This window comes from Chiloscyllium plagiosum, unplaced genomic scaffold (genome assembly GCF_037043375.1).
Source record: "Chiloscyllium plagiosum isolate Xiang-an unplaced genomic scaffold, Cpla_swu_hap1 HiC_scaffold_9, whole genome shotgun sequence".
Lineage (NCBI taxonomy): Eukaryota > Metazoa > Chordata > Chondrichthyes > Orectolobiformes > Hemiscylliidae > Chiloscyllium > Chiloscyllium plagiosum.
In genome coordinates, this window is record NW_028270147.1 from 17,325,836 (window position 1) to 17,342,055 (window position 16,220).

Here is a 16,220-nt window from a genome sequence, read left to right on the forward strand (position 1 = left end):
CTGACACCTCTCTTTATCTATCAGCCAGGAATCGCTGATTGGGGGCTGTTAATCTGGTCCACTCTGGAAGCTCATTCTGAGGTCCAGCTGGATATTGGTCAGAGTATTGAGTACAGGAGTTGGGACGTCATGTTGTGGCTGTACAGGACGTTGGTTAGGCCACTGTTGGAATATTGCGTGCAATTCTGGTCTCCTTCCTATTGGAAAGATGTTGTGAAACTTGAAAGGGTTCAGAAAAGATTTACAAGGATGTTGCCAAGGTTGGAGGATCTGATCTACAGGGAGAGGTTGAATAAGCTAGGGCTGTTTTCCCTGGCGTGTCATAGGCTGAGGGGTGACCTTTTATAGAGGTTTATAAAATCGTGAGGGGGCATGGATAGGATAAATACACTTTTTTCTCTGGGGTGGGGGAGTCCAGAACTAGAGGGCGTAGGTTTAGGGTGAGAGGGGAAAGATATAAAAGAGACCTAAGAGGCAACTTTTTCACACAGGGTGGTACGCGTATGGAATGAGCTGCCAGAGGAAGTGGTGGAGGCTCGTAGGATTGCAACATTTAAAAGGCATCTGGATGGGTATATGAATAGGAATGATTTGGAGGGATATGGGTCAGGTGCTGGCAGTTGGGACTAGATTGGGTTGGGATATCTGGTCGGCATGGACGAGTTGGACCAAAGGGTCTGTTTCCATGCTGTATGTGTCTACAACTCTATGACCTTGGTAAAAACAATGACTGCAGATGCTGGAAACCAGATTCTGGATCAGTGGTGCTGGAAGAGCACAGCAATTCAGGCAGCATCCGAGGACAGGCAAAATCGACGTTTCGGGCAAAAGCCCTTCATCAGGAAATTCCTGATGAAGGGCTTTTGCCCGAAACGTCGATTTTGCCTGTCCTCGGATGCTGCCTGAATTGCTGTGCTCTTCCAGCACCACTGATCCCGAACTCTATGACCTTGTTAAAATTACTACATACCCAATACTCCAGCTGAGGTACAAGTTCAACATCACTTCCTTACCCCTATTAATACAACTGAGAATGTTGTAGTTTTAGTACTATTCCACCCATCCTGCTATCTTCAATGACTGGTGTATGTAAATGCCCCCACGTCCCTCTGCACCTGCACCCTCTACCTTGTATTGTATCTGTTCTTTTGACCATTATCTCACTTGATCTTCATGTGTCACCTATTCTCCGAATATACCAACTTCTCAGTGTACTTTCGAATTCTACATTGCACTCCTCACTGTTTACAATTCTCCTGGATTTAGTGTCAAGTCCAAACTTGGAAATTGTCATTTGCACACCAAGATCCAGATCAAGAGATCCCAATATTAGCCCACTGCAAACCTTGATGCATTGACTTTTGTTTTTGTTTGCCAATACTCAACCTGTTTTGTGTTCATGTTGTCACTGTCCCTTTTGTACCATCACTATTAACTTTCCCCAAGTCTATTGTGAGGCTCTGCATCCAATGCCTTCAGGAAATATGTAATTTTTTTTATTCACCCGTTACATGGGTGTCGCTCATGACCAGCATTTATTGCCCTTCCCTAATTGCCCTTCAGAAAGTGATGGTGAGCAGCCTTCTTGAATTGTTACAATCTATAAGTTGTAGGTTATCCCACATTGCCATTAGGGATGAAATTCCAGGATTTTGACTGAATGAAACTGAAGGAATAGTGTATGTTTTTCCAAGTCAGATGGTGAGTGGCTTGGAGGGGAACTTGCAGGTGATGGTGTTCCCATGATCTGCCACCCTTGTCCTTTGAGATGAGATTGCATCTACCAAGGGGCGGCATGGTGGCTCAGTGATTAGCACTGCTGTCTCACAGCGCTAGGGGCCCGGGTTTGATTCCAGCCTCTGGCGATTGTCTATGTGGAGTTTGCACATTCTCCCTGTGTCTGTGTGCGTTTCCTCCCACAATGCAAAGATGTGCAGGTTAGGTGAATTGGCAATGCTAAATTGCCTGTAGTGTTCAGGGATATGTAGGTTTGGTGCATTAGTCATGGGTAAATGTAGAGTAATAGGGTAGGGGAATGGGTCTGGGTGGTTTACTCTTCAGAGGGTCGGTGTGTACTAGTTTAGCCAAATGGCTTGTTTCCACAATTGTAGGGATTCTGCAATTCTGTGAAGTCGACAGTGAAGATCCCTACTTCACGGTACGATGGGACCTTGATCATGTGGGCAATGAAATGACAGGTGGAGTTTAATTTAAATAAGTATGAGGTGCTGCATTTTGGAAAGGCAAATCAGGGCAGGACTTTTGCACTTAATAGTAAGGTTCTGGTTAGTTTGCTGAACAGACCTTGGAGTGTTGGTTCATGGTTCTTTGAAAGTGGCGTTGCAAGTAGACAGGGTAGTGAAGAAAGTGTTCAGTATGCTTGTGTTTTTTGGCTAGTGCATTGAGTAAAGGAGTTGGAAGGTCATGTTGCGACTTGTACAGGACATCAGTTAGGCCACTTTTGGAATACTGCATTCAATTCTGGTCTCACTGCTTTAGGAAGGATGCTGTGAGACTTGAAAGTGTACAGAAAAGATTTACAAGGATGTTACCAAGGTTGGAGGGTTTGAGCTATAGGGAGAGGCTGAAAATGCAGGGGCTGTTTTCCCTGGAGAGTCAGGGGCTGAGGGTTGACCTTTGTAGAGGTTTAGAAAATTGAGGGGCATGGAAAGGTTGGATAGCCAAGTTCTGTTCCTGGGGGTAGGGGAGTCCAGAACCAGAGGGCATAGGTTTAAAATGAGGGGAAAGATTTAAAAGGGAGCCAAAGGACAACTTTTTCTCACACAGGGTGGTGTGTGTGTGTGTATGGAATGAGCTGCCAGAGAATGTGGCGAAGGCTGATACAATTACAACATTTAAAAGATACCTGGATGGGTATTTGAATGAATAGGAAGGGTATAGAGGGATATGAACCAAGTGGTATCATATGGGACTAGATTAATTTAGGATATCTGGTCGGCAAGGACGAGTTGGACCAAAGGGTCTGTTTCCATGCTGTACTTAGTCAAAAGGCTTAACCCTCAACGCTCTCTGTTACCGCTTCGAAATGCTCCAAGTAAGTTGAACACCATTTTCCCTTTCGTAATCCTGCTGAAACTTCCTAATCTACTTAATCAATTCTTTCTACAACTACTTGATTATCGCCTAATTCGCGAGACATAATTTACCCCTCGTCGCTGGGCATTCTGTGGAGCTCCCCCAAGTGGTTTGCACATATTCTCTTTTTATGTGCAATTTGCTAGCAAAACATGATTTAATATGTTAAAATATACATCAGAACTACGTAATTTGTGGTATAATATCAAAGGAACTGTGGTTTACCAAAATAAAAACACCAGATTTGGGGGTTTTAAGTTGTTTGACATCAGTTTTACTGACTATATACTATTGGGTGTTATTTATTATATTCTCTGTTTTGAAACTGCGAGTCAGTGTATTCACTCAGAAGTTGTTGACCTTTAACTGGGATATATGTCGCTGCAGGAGTTGGCAGGGTCCAGGACCTCATCCAAGTAAATCGCTTAAGTGTGAGTTTGCTGACTGACGACAGTGCAACTTTGTGATAATGATGACCTGAATATTATCCTAGCATGAGAGACAACCATAAACATTCCTGATATGGGTTCCTAAATGGAAATTAGGTTACAGAAGCACTTGATTTTCACCACCTCCTCCTCCTAACATAGTAACATAGAAAATAGGAGCAGGAGTAGGCTAGTCAACCCTTCGAACCTCCTCTGCCATTCAATAAGATCATGGCTGATGGTCCAACTCAAGGGCTATATCAAACTGTTCTTGGAAAATATTCATGTTTTGGCCTCGACCACTTTCTGTGGCAGAAATTCTAGGAGCTCACTGAGGTGAAGAAATTTCTTTTCATCTGTGTCCTGAATGGCCTCCCCCATGTCCTGAGACTGACCTCTGGTTCTGACTTTACAGTCATTAGAAAAATCTTTCCTGCATTTAACTGACTTGTCCATTTGGAATGTTCTAGCATTTTACGAGATCTCTCTCCTCTTAAAATCTCATGAATATAGTCCTATTCAATCCAGTCTCTCTCCATATGTCAGTTCTGTGATCCAGGGAATTAGTCAGTAAACTTTACACTCCCTCCCCTAGCCAGAACATTCTTCCTCAGGTAGAGGTCAGCACTGCACGTGTACTCACCAAAGCCCTTTTACAGTTGCACCAAGATATCCCTGCTCCTGTACTTGAAGGCCAACATATCATTTGCTGCCTTCACCACCTGCTGTGCCTACATGTTTACTTTGTGACTGGTGTACAAGAATACCCAGGTAATTTTACGCCTCCGTCTTACCCAATCTGTCGTCATTCAGATAATCTGTCTTCTGCCTTCCTGTTTTTGCTACCAAATTGGATAACGTTTATCTGCTTTATACAATGTCAGCCATCCCTCAACCTGTCCAGAGCAAACTGAACCATGTCTGCAGCCTCCTCACAGTTCACCTTTTCATATGGCTTTGCCATCTGCAGGCTTGGAATTGTTACATTTAGTTCTGTCATCTAAATCATGAATATATATTCTGAATAGCTGGGGTCCAAGCACTAATCCGTGCAGAACCACACTAGTTGCTGCCTGTCACTTAGAAAAATACTTGTTTATTCTTCCTGTTTCCTGTCTCCAGTTCCACTAATTCTCTATCCATGTCAATGCACTACCTCAGTCTGCTGGCACAGGGAACAGTGGGCAATTGCATGTGTATTCATTGGGAAGTGCATGGTCTCACACAGTGGTGTCGTCATGTTGACTTTACATGTGATGTTAGATGCATGTGCAGACAAGAGCAGGCAATTTTGGATGGGCATTCAGAGGTTGCTAAAGAGAGAGGGAGAGATGCAGGTGGAGTCCCGCAGAGCAAGAAGGGAAGAGGGGCCAAGAATTCACGGAGGGTGGGGCAGCAACGGCAAGGACACTCAGGACTCTGAAGGCTCTTCCCACCCCTCCTTTTTGCCTCTCCCTCCCTCCAGTTCTCTTTCTCTCAATTCCAATCTCTCTCCTCTGTACTCTCTGCAACCGCCCCCCCACCCCCAAAAGTACCCAGTCACATCGACTGAAATCTGCTTTAGATCATTGCATAGTGTGCATACATTGGTGTCAGCAATCTTAGCCTAATTTTACAAACTAATGTCTTAACATCTTTTATTGAAAGCCTTCCAAAAGTCGAAGTAAACCATATTCACAGGCACCCTCTAACAATTATTTCTACTGGTTATATCCTCAAAGAATTCTATTTGATTTGTCAAGCATGTTTTCCTTTTTTTTTTGTAAATCTATGTTAACCGTATCTGCTTTTATCACTGTTTTCTATGTGCTCCACTCTTAAATCTTTTCATAATGCATTTACCCTACTACTGATGTCAGACTAGCCATATTACAATTCTGTTTTCTCTTTATAGTCTTGACTGTGGTCAGCATAGTCCCTGGATTGAACCTGTTGGCTTCAGATGCATGTGACTCATTGACACACCAAATATACATTTATTCAGAAAACCATCTGGGGAAACTGGTCTATTGGGCTACACTCTACTGCATATTTTATTTGGCATAAAGGCTGGGCGATCTGTAGACTAAGCTGCACTGTTCAATCAAAATGTCGAAGCATTATACATCACCTTTTTTTTTCCATTGAAAATAAGCGTGACTTTCTTGGGGCTAAAGTGTTAGAGTTCTGCCTGACTAGACTACATATTCACCAAACTAGACAAGTGTTTGTTTTCTATAGAAACCAAACCTTGGCTGCAGTGAAGAGTTTAATATTAGTAAATGCAGTAATAGAACACATTGCGTCTTGTAGTTCCTGCCCATCAGGGAATAACTAGGTAGAATGGAGAGTTTGTGTTCTGGATACTCATTGAAGAAAATTCTGCAGCTCACTACCTCACACATAGTGTTAATGTTGCACATATTTAAAATTCAGAATTTTTCTTTCCTTTTTTATCTGATCTTGACTAACTTGACTTATTGAATACCACAGATCAGTTTACTTGTAGGACAAATAAATTGTTCACTCATCAATGTATACATATGAGTTGCCTTATGTTTTAAACTAAAATAATTAAGTAGAATAAAAAATGTAACAGCCAAGGTTGCTGTCGTTTTTGGTGTTGTACAGAATAGCTTAATTTTTGCAATTTTTTGGTTGTATTGGGCAAATGAAAACCGGAAATGCACAACAGGCCTGTGCTTCTGAAAAGAGAAAAATGTTAATTTGTGTTCTTGGTAGCTCTTTTCCTGCTTTTATTCAAATGCAGACTTTAATATGTACCTGTTCCAGCTTCTAGAATTTGCAATATATTTTTCTGTGGAGGATTGGGGGATGGGCAAAGAAGAATAAGGAGAACTTAGCAAATTTCAGAATGTTGGAAAGCTGTAATAAAGTACAAAGTTTGAAAACAGAAGTGACCATTTCTATTACTGTAGCACTTTTGTAATTTGCCTACTGACATAATAGGGCCACAGCGGATGCCATTTCACTAGCCCTGCATTGATCCCTGGAACATCTGGACAACAAAGACACCGATATAAGACTCCTGCTCAAGTACAGCTCCACCTTCAACATTATTATCCCTCCAGACTGATCTCAAAACACTGCGACCTAGGTCTCGGCTCCACCCTCTGCAACTGAATCCTCATCTTCCTGACCCACCGATCACAATCAATGAAGATAGGTAACTGCACTTCCTCCACAATAACACTCAACACTAGACCCTCCCCCTCCAAAGAATGTGCTCTCAGCTCATTATGGTATTCCCTGTACACCTACAACTGTGCCAAATTCCAAGCAAATGCCATCAACAAATTTTCTGGCAACACCACTGTGGTGGGACGGATACAAACAACATTGAGCCAGAATGCAGAAAGGAGATAAAGGGCCTGGTGAGGTAGTGTAATGATAACTTCATACTCAATGTCAGCAATACTAAAGAACTGAAAATTGACTTTTAAAAAGAAAGGAGAACATGCCCCCATCTACAAAGGAGCAGAGGTTGAGAGTGTCAAGTTCCTAGGAGTGGTGATAACCTGTTCCTGACTTCCCATGTAGATGGGACAGTCAAGGAGGCACAGCAACCCCTGTTCTTCCTCTGGTGGCTCAGGAAACTTGGCACGTCCATAAGGACTCTCTCACCAACTTTTACAACTGCACTATAAAATGCATAACGACCTGGTACAGCAACTGCTCTGCCCAAGACTGTAAGAAACAACAGAAGGTTGTGTGCACAGCCCAGACTATCACGGAAGTCTGCCTCCTACTTCAGTTACGTGTATCATTGCTGTGGCAAGGCTGCTAACCTCAGCAAAGATCCATCCTACCCTGGTAATGCTCTCCTTTAACCTTTCCGTCAGGCAGACTATAGAGAAGGTTGAGTGCACACACCAGCAGATTAAAGAACAGCTTCTTCCTTGCTGTTATTAGATTGATGAATGGGCACTCTAACTTCAAATAATGTTGATCTTCCCTTGTGTACTTCCTGAATGGTGTAACCTGTATGCCTTATTCTGTCCAAATTTTCTTCACCCTATGATCTGTATATTCTTGCTTACTATAATCTGCCTGTGTTGCTCGCAACCAAAGCTTTTCACTGTAATAGGTACATGTAACAATAAATCAAATGTATCAATTTCTGCACGTCCAATTGCAGCTAATTATTTTGAAGAATAATAATGTAAGCAAAGAAAGAGAAAATTGTGTAAATATATTGGCAGGGCCACTCAAATTGTGTCTTTCAGTTTCTGGACTTTAGTTGCACTCTGCTTTTTGCATTTGGATTGTATTTGGTCATTTTTGTATGTATGGAAAGAAATCTTGAGTTGACTGGTATAGATATCAAAACCAGACTAAATAAGTCAACTGATGTCTGTAGTGATGGTGTTTGAAGTTCAAGTCTGTTTTACTTTGCAAGTGTTCTGTTAAATGTTGTCTTTAAAGTTGCAAATATTTGATTAAGCACTCATCATTTTACAGGATCGAAAGTTATTAGCTGCAGCTCAACAAATGCTTCAGGACAGCAAGACAAAAATAGAAGTGATTAGGATGCAAATTCTTAAATCGACACAGACTAGTGAAGCAGTCTTTGAAAATTCAGATGGAATAGGTAAGACCTAGATTTAAAATATGAAAGAGCTGGATGTGCTATTGTTACAATAGCCTTTTGAAGTTATGAACATATAATGTTGATGTATGAACTATTATTCAACATTCTTGCACAGTGATGTATCTAAACCTCTGATATTATAGCTCTTTGCCCTGTAATATAGATTTGTTAAATCTTTCCTTCTATATTAACATTGTTTTTGGGAGATACATTAATATAAAGATTATCAGCAGGATTTCTGCTAATTTTGTTTGATTTTGATGGCCTTGTTTAATGGCTTCCTTCTGTGTATGATACCATGTGAACAGCATTTCAAATGTATTGAAACATGCCTGGTGGCTATTGATAACTGTTGACAAAAAGGGCATTATTCTCTCTCTCTTCATCAATCATGCTTCATCAGCACTGACTTAACAGCTGATTCAATGTTGTTTTCTTCCAGTTGTGCAGTAATCATCTGTACCTGTGTTTAAAATTTCTATTTATTTCAGCAACAAAACCTGTGATAAGCCCCCTAGAGCTTAGAGTTGAAGAGCTCAGGCATCACTTCAGAATAGAGTATGCAGTGGCAGAAGGAGCAAAAAATGTTATGCGACTACTTGGGTCTGGAAAGGTTCCTGACAAGAAAGCACTTTCAGAGGTAATTTTAAAAGGAATGTATTTTACATATTTGTTACTGTAAATCTTCAGTACTTTTAGTTGAAGTAATTTTTCTTTCTCAACAAGGCACAAGCAAGATTTAATGAATCAAGTCAGAAATTGGATCTTTTAAAATACTCCTTAGAGCAAAGACTAAGTGAGCTTCCAAAAAACCACCCAAAGAGCAGTATTATCAAAGATGAATTGTCAATGGTTTCATCACCGGCGCTCAGTCCACGTCACAGTGTGATTTATCCACAGAATCAGTACAGCACTCTATCCAAACCTGCTGCATTAACAGGTGTGTATTTCCAAAATCTTCACTGTCAAGATTACTTTTGAGTGTGGTTGTTATGCAGGAGAGTAGTGCTGATTTATAATCACTGATACTCCATTTTGAGATGATCACATAACTGTCGTGTTGCACTTTCAGAAGCATAGTTCTGTAGTTCCATCTTAAATGGTTCTATGATATACTGTCATTTTCTAACATCAGAAAAGTGCACTTTTCCAACATTTCATCCCATATCCACTAAAGTTCTTAAATGTTTATATTATAATGTTTACACCTATTGCTACAATTTGATCTTTAAATAGTTGACATTTCCATTTTGTCCAAATGTTCACTCCAGATCAAAATCACCAATTTTCTGTGACTGTAAATTCTGGTGCATTGATTCCCTGACCCTCTGTTAACTTTGATATCACAATTCTGCCATCCATCACCATTCCTTCTGTGATTACCCTCTATGACAATGCCATGTCCTGATGCCATTTTATCTATTCCAATGCTGTCAAGTTTCTTCCTGCATTTCTCATTTTCACACTTGCCTCTGTGCTCAATCTCCAATTTCTTCACCTTTTCCTCACTTTGCACATTAGTGATGCTAACAGTAAATATGGATTCACCACCAAATGTACAAAATAACTTTCAATGCAATCTCTTTGCTGCTATGCCTTATTTGTCTGGCCATATTTCTGACTCTATCTGATTTGTCACTTTGAGCCAGGGCTGAAGTTCGCAGGAAAATCAAAGCTATTTGTTTCATTCCAAATAGAATCTCAGCCAGCTATTTTGATTAAACCTAGAGGATGTGCAATCCGTTTTGATTCCAATATTAATCAGTGTTACCTTGGAGCCAAGTCTGCTTGCCGCCATCTTCCAGTAACTTGTCTGTAGTGTTGTCAGTCATCAGCCACATTTCTCATTGTTTGATGATCCATCCCTCAAATGCTTTCCTTGACGTCACTATAAGGGTGACTTCATAGAGGTTTAAAATCATGAGGGGCATGGAATAGGGTGAATAGCCAAGCTCTTTCTCCCAGGGTAGGGGATTCCAGTACTCGAGGATATAGGTTTAAGGTGAAAGGGGAAAGTTTCAAAAGGGGCCTGAGGGGCAACTTTCTTGTGCAGAAGGTGGTACTTGTATAGGGCACGCTGCCAGAGGAGGTGGTGGAGGCAGGTACAATTATAGCATTTAAGAGGTATCTGGATGGGTATATAGAGTTTAATTCAGATAAATGAGAGGTGCTGCATTTTGGGAAAGCAAATCTTAGCAGGACGTATACACTTAATGGTAAGGTCCTAGGGAGTGTTGTTGAACAAAGAGACCTTGGAGTGCAGGTTCATAGCTCCTTGAAAGTGGAGTCGCAGATAGATAGGATAGTGAAGAAGGCATTTGGTATGCTTTCCTTCATTGGTCAGAGTATTGAGTACAGGAGTTGGGAGGTCATGTTGCGACTGTACAGGACATTGGTTAGGCCACTGTTGGAATATTGCGTGCAATTCTGGTCTCCTTCCTATTGGAAAGATGTTGTGAAACTTGAAAGGGTTCCGAAAAGATTTACAAGGATGTTGCCAGGGTTGGACGATTTGAGCTACAGGAAGAGGCTGAACAGGCTGGGACTGTTTTCCCTGGAGCGTCGAAGACTGAGGGGTGACTTTATAGAGATTTTTAAAAGTATGAGGGGCATGGATAGGGTAAATAGGCAAAGTCTTTTCCCTGGGGTGGGGGGAGTCCTGAACTAGAGGGCATAGGTTTAGGGTGAGAGGGGAAAGATATAAAAGAGACCTAAGGGGCAACTTTTTCATACAAAGGGTGGTATGTGTATGGAATGAGCTGCCAGAGGATCTGGTGGAGGCTGGTACAATTGCAACATTTAAGAGACATTTGGATGGGTATATGAATAGGAAGGGTTTGGAGGGATATGGGCCAGGTGCTGGCAGGTGTGACTAGATTGGGTTGGGATATCTGGTCGGCATGGACGGGTTGGACCAAAGGGTCTGTTTCCATGCTGTACATCCAAATGTACTAAATATTGGCAAAACTGACGAGATCAGTTTAGGATATCTGGTCAGCATGGAACCGACAGGTCTATTTCCATGCCGTATGATTCTATGACTCGAAAAGTTGCGACCCTTAAGTAGACATCATCATTTGATTTGCGACTAACTGCTGATCCCATTCTCCATTGTAGATATGCAACGAATCCATATATCCCATTAGTAGTCTGTCTATTGACAGAAAGATATATGTAGTTCTATTACCGTTGCACCAGTGCACTTTTTGGCTAACAGATTCAAATAATCTGTGTATTTGGTGTGTAACTTTGATTACTTTAGTGCCTCATCAGATTCTCGTGCAGTTAATGATTCTGAAAAACAAATACTCATTTTTTAAAAGCTACTTCAGTAACTAAGGTTTGGTAAGCCAATTACTGTTGTAGCATTCCTCTGAATCTTTTCAAGTGCCTGTAAATCACCAGCCACCACACAAGCAATCAAACCTAATGTGTTAACAAATCACTCTTGAAAATGCAAGCTAATATTTTATGTTGCTTTAGTTAATGCGTACTGGCCATGGAGTTCACAGGATTTGGATACAGTAATGTCAAGATCCTTTTCCTCCTTGACAAACTTCAGTTGTTCATACTTTTAGGATATATTTATTCATTCTTTCCACATGCACTACATTGCCATTGCCAAATGTAGGCCGAGACTTTTGTTGCTTTTAAGGTTTGCATGGGATAGTTGTAGTTTAAAGTTGTTAGGATTCTTGAGTTGTGTGTGAAACCAGGGGCTTTTGTTCCTCGATAGAGAGTGTCACAGGCTAGGCTATCCCATGCCTTGTTGTTATTGAAGGTGATGGTGTGCAGCCTTCACGAGCCTCTAGTCCATTTGCTGTTGGTAAACTCTCAATGCCATTGAAGAGGGGCTTCCAGGATTTTGACCATGTGAACAACAAAATGATATTGCACGTCAGGATGGTGAATTGGTAGGAAACCTGCCGGTGGTGTTCCTGTGTACCTATTACCTGTGTCCTTCCAGATGGAATGGTCGTGGGTTTGGAAAGTGCAGTCTGAAAACTTCAGTGAATTTCAGCAGAGCATGTAGATTGTGCACGCTGCTGTTACAGTGCTTCTGTGGTGGAGGGAGTAGGTATTTGTGCATTTGGTGCCAATAAAGATGGCTGCTTTGTCCTGGATTGTGTAAGCTTGTGTTAGAGTTGCACTTGGCTAAGCAAGTGGAAAGTATTTCCTCAGTCTCGACTGTGTAGTAGATGATGGATTGGCTTTGGGGAGCGGATAGGTGACTTTTACATGCTGCAGGTTTTCTCGCTTCTGAAATGTTCTTGCAGTCACAATATTGGACAGATTGGATTGTTTAGTGAGGTCCTCGGATTGGCCCCATCGGTGTCGGACAAGTCCCTGGTGGAGCAAAAAAATGGGTGGCACAATGGTTAGCACAGCGACAAAGACCTGGATTCAATTCCCGCCTCAGGCGACTGACCATGTGGAGTTTGCATATTCTCCCCGTGTCTGCGTGGGTTTACTCTGGGTGCTCCGGTTTCCTCCCACAGTCCAAAAATGTGCAGGTTAGGTGAATTGTCCGTGCTAACTTGCCCGTTGTGTTAGGGGAATGGGTCTGGGTGGGTTGCGCTTCGGCAGGTCGGTGTGGACCTGTTGGGACGAAGGGCCTGTTCCCACACTGTAAGTAATCTTATATTTATGTAACTGGTCTGGTTCAGTTTCTCATAAATAGTAACCCCCGGGACTTTGATAATGGAGTATTTAAGAATGGTAGTGTCGTCGAATATCGATGGTTGGCTTCTTTCTTTTTAAAGATCATTGACTAGTACTTTTGTGGTGTGCATGTTAGCTCAAGCCTGGATATTGTCCAGGTCTTGTTGCATATGGATACAGACTTCATCAGTATCTTGTAGTGTTGAATAGTGCTGAACATTTGTGCTTCTCCTATGATGGAGGGAAGGTTGTTAATGAAGTAGCTGAAGATAGTTGAACATAGAATACAGCGCGGAACAGGCCCTTGGCCCTCTGTTGTGCCGACCTGTGAATTAATCTAAGTCCATCCCCCTACACTATCCCATCATCCATATGCTTATCCAAGGGTTATTTAAATGTCCCTAATGTGGTTGAGTTGGCAGGGAGGGCATTCCACCCCCTAACCACTGAGTAAAGAATCTGCCTCTGACATCTGTCGTAAGTCGTATTACCCCTCAATTTGTAGCTATGCCCCCTCATCATCCTAGGAAAAAGACTTTCACTGTCAACCATAGCTCGATCATCTTGTATGTCTCCATCAAATCCCTCTTAGCTGCCTTCTCTCCAGTGAGAACAGACCCAATTCTCTTAGCCTTTTCTCATAAGACCATCCTTCCAGACCAGGCAACATCCTGGTAAATCCCCTCTGTACCTTTTCCAATGCTTCTACATTGCAGCATGACATTACGGTGCTGGAACTCAATTCCTCTACCAAAACAACCTAACACACCGTATGCTGCCTTAATAGCACTATCAACCTTGGTGGCAACTTTCAGGGATTTATGTGCATGGACACCAAGATCCCCTCTGCATATCCACACTACAAAGAATCTTTCCATTGACCCAGTACTCTGCCTCCTTGTTATCCTTCCCAAAGTGAATCCCTTCACATTTATCTGCATTGAACTCCATTTGCCATCTGTTAGCCCAATTCTGCAGGGACTTTATCCAAGTCCCCCTGCAACATGCAACATTCTTCCACACTGCCCACTGCTCCACCAACTTCCGTGTCATCTGCAAACTCACTAACCCATCCACCGATGCCTGTGTTCAAATCACTTATAAAAATGACAGAGCAGTGGTCCCAAAACAGATCCTGGTGGCACACCACTAGTAATAGGACTCCAGACTAAATATTTTCCATCAACCATCACTCGCTGCTGCCTTACAGAAAACCAATTTCTAATTCAAACTGCTAAATCACCCTCAATCCTATGCCTCTACATTTTCTCCAACAGCCTATCCATCTGGAACCTTTCAATGGCTTTACTGAAATCCATGTACACCATGTCAACTGCCCTACCATCGTCCACCTGCTTAGTCACTTTCTCAAAAACCTCAGAGGTTTGAGAGACATGACCCACCCTGACGAAACCATGTTGACTATCTGCAATCAAATTGATGATAAATCCTATCTCTTATAATCTTTTCCAAGACTTTTCCTACAACAGACGTAAGGCTCACTGGTCAATAATTACCTGGGTGATCTCTACTGCCCTTGAACAAGGGCGCAACATTTGCAATCCTTCTTCAGTCCTCTGTACTAAACCTGTCGACATTGACCAGTCAAAGATCAAGGCCAAAGGCTCCAACACCACCTCCCTAGCTTCCCAGAGAATCCTCTGATAAATCCCATCGGGCCCAGGGGACTTGTCTACTTTCACTCCTTCTAGAATTGATAACACCTCTTTCTTATTAACCTGGATCCTTTCTAGTCTAATATCCGATATCTCATTCTTCTCTATAATATCCTCCTTTTCCTGAATGAAAACAGATGAGAAATATTTGTTTAGCACCCCTCCAGTCTCCACAGGGTCCACACACAGCTTCCCATTTTTGTCTTTGACTGACCCTATTCTTACCACAGTTGTCCTTTTATTCCTCACATACCTATAAAAAGCTTTAGGGTTCTCCTTTTATTCTACCTGCTAAAGACTGCTCATGTCCTCTCCTTGCTGCTCTTAACTCTGTCTTTAAATCCTTCCTAGCTAATCTGTAACTCTCCATTGCTTCACCTGAACCATCTCGTCTCAACGTCACAAGTCTCCTCCTTCCGCTTAACAAGAGGTGCAATTTCTGTCGTAAACCATGGTTCCCTTGCCTTATTACTTCTTCCCTGCCTGACAGGGAAATACCTATCAAGGACACTCAATATCTGTACCTTAAACCAGCTCCACATTTCAAATGTCTCCATCCCCTGCATTTTGCTACCCCATTCTATGCATCTTCAGTATTGCCTAATCACATTATAATTGCCCTTCCCCCATCTATAACTCTTGCCCTGTGGCATGTACCCATCCCTTTCCATCACTAAACTAAACATAACCGAATTATTGTCTCACTGTCCAAAGTGCTCACCTACCACTAACTCAAACACCTGGCCTGGTTGACTACAAAGCACAGAGTGCGGCCTCCCCTCTTGTCAGCCCTTTGACATACTGTGTCAGGAAACCCTCCTTCACAAATTAGCACCTCAGATGGATCAGTTTTTGTCTAGAGTTGTAGCATTTCCAGTCAATGTAGGGAAAGTTAAAGTAGCGTAAATGGACCATCAATTAACAACATTCATCATTTGACTCTAATATCTAAGATAGTCATGAAGTTACTATCTTCCTTTTTGTGATTGGTGCCAAACTAATGTTGAAACTATGAGAATCCCCCCCCCCCCAACTGAATCCTCAGCTTCCCAACCCACAGACCACAAACCGTGAAGTTAGATAACTGCACCTCCTCCATGATAATCCTCAACACCAGAGCGCCCCCCCCCCCCCCCCCCCCCCCAAGAATGTTTTCAGCCTGCTGCTATATTCTATGTACACTCTCGACTGTGTAGCCAAATTTTGTACAAACGCCATCTACAAATTTGCTATTGACACCACAGTCGTAGGCCGGATATCAAACAGTAATGAGTCAGCATGCAGGAAGGAGATGAAGGGTTTGGTGTTGTGGTGCAGTGATAATAATCTCTCTCAGCAAACAAACGAACTGATCATTGAGTTCATCTAGAAAGGAGGAGAACATGCCCCTATTTATCCAGTGGAGCTGGGGTGGAGAGGGTCGAGAGCATCAAGTTCCTAGGAATGACGATAACCAGCAATCTGCCCTGGACCCCTCTCATAGGTGTGATAGTCAAGAAGGCACAACAATGCCTCTTCATCCTCAGGAGGCTTAGGAAATTCAACATGTCCGTAAGGACCCTCGCCAACTTCTACAGAAGTACCATAGAAAGTATTCTATCTGGATGCATAACGCCCTGGTATGGCAACTGCTCTGCCCAGGATCATAAGAGACTACGGAAAGTTGTGTACACAGCTCAGGCAATCACGAAAGGCAACCTCCCATCCATGGACTCCATCTACATTTGCTGCCAACATCATCAAAGATCCCTCTCACACCCTGGTAAT

The 16,220-nt window shown here is 42.3% G+C and overlaps 1 protein-coding gene across 3 annotated transcripts in view; it reads left to right on the forward strand.

Annotated features, from left to right (window-relative positions):
* Positions 1 to 16,220, forward strand: part of LOC122554156 (serine/threonine-protein kinase N2-like) — a 117,494-nt gene that overhangs the window by 83,384 nt on the left and 17,890 nt on the right. For all 3 annotated transcript variants that reach the window (XM_087990429.1, XM_043698732.2, XM_087990430.1), the window contains 3 exons: positions 7,986 to 8,115; positions 8,607 to 8,755; positions 8,842 to 9,055. In XM_087990429.1, coding sequence (XP_087846555.1) covers positions 7,986 to 8,115; positions 8,607 to 8,755; positions 8,842 to 9,055 — 493 coding nt within the window. The remainder of the gene's footprint in view (positions 1 to 7,985; positions 8,116 to 8,606; positions 8,756 to 8,841; positions 9,056 to 16,220) is intronic.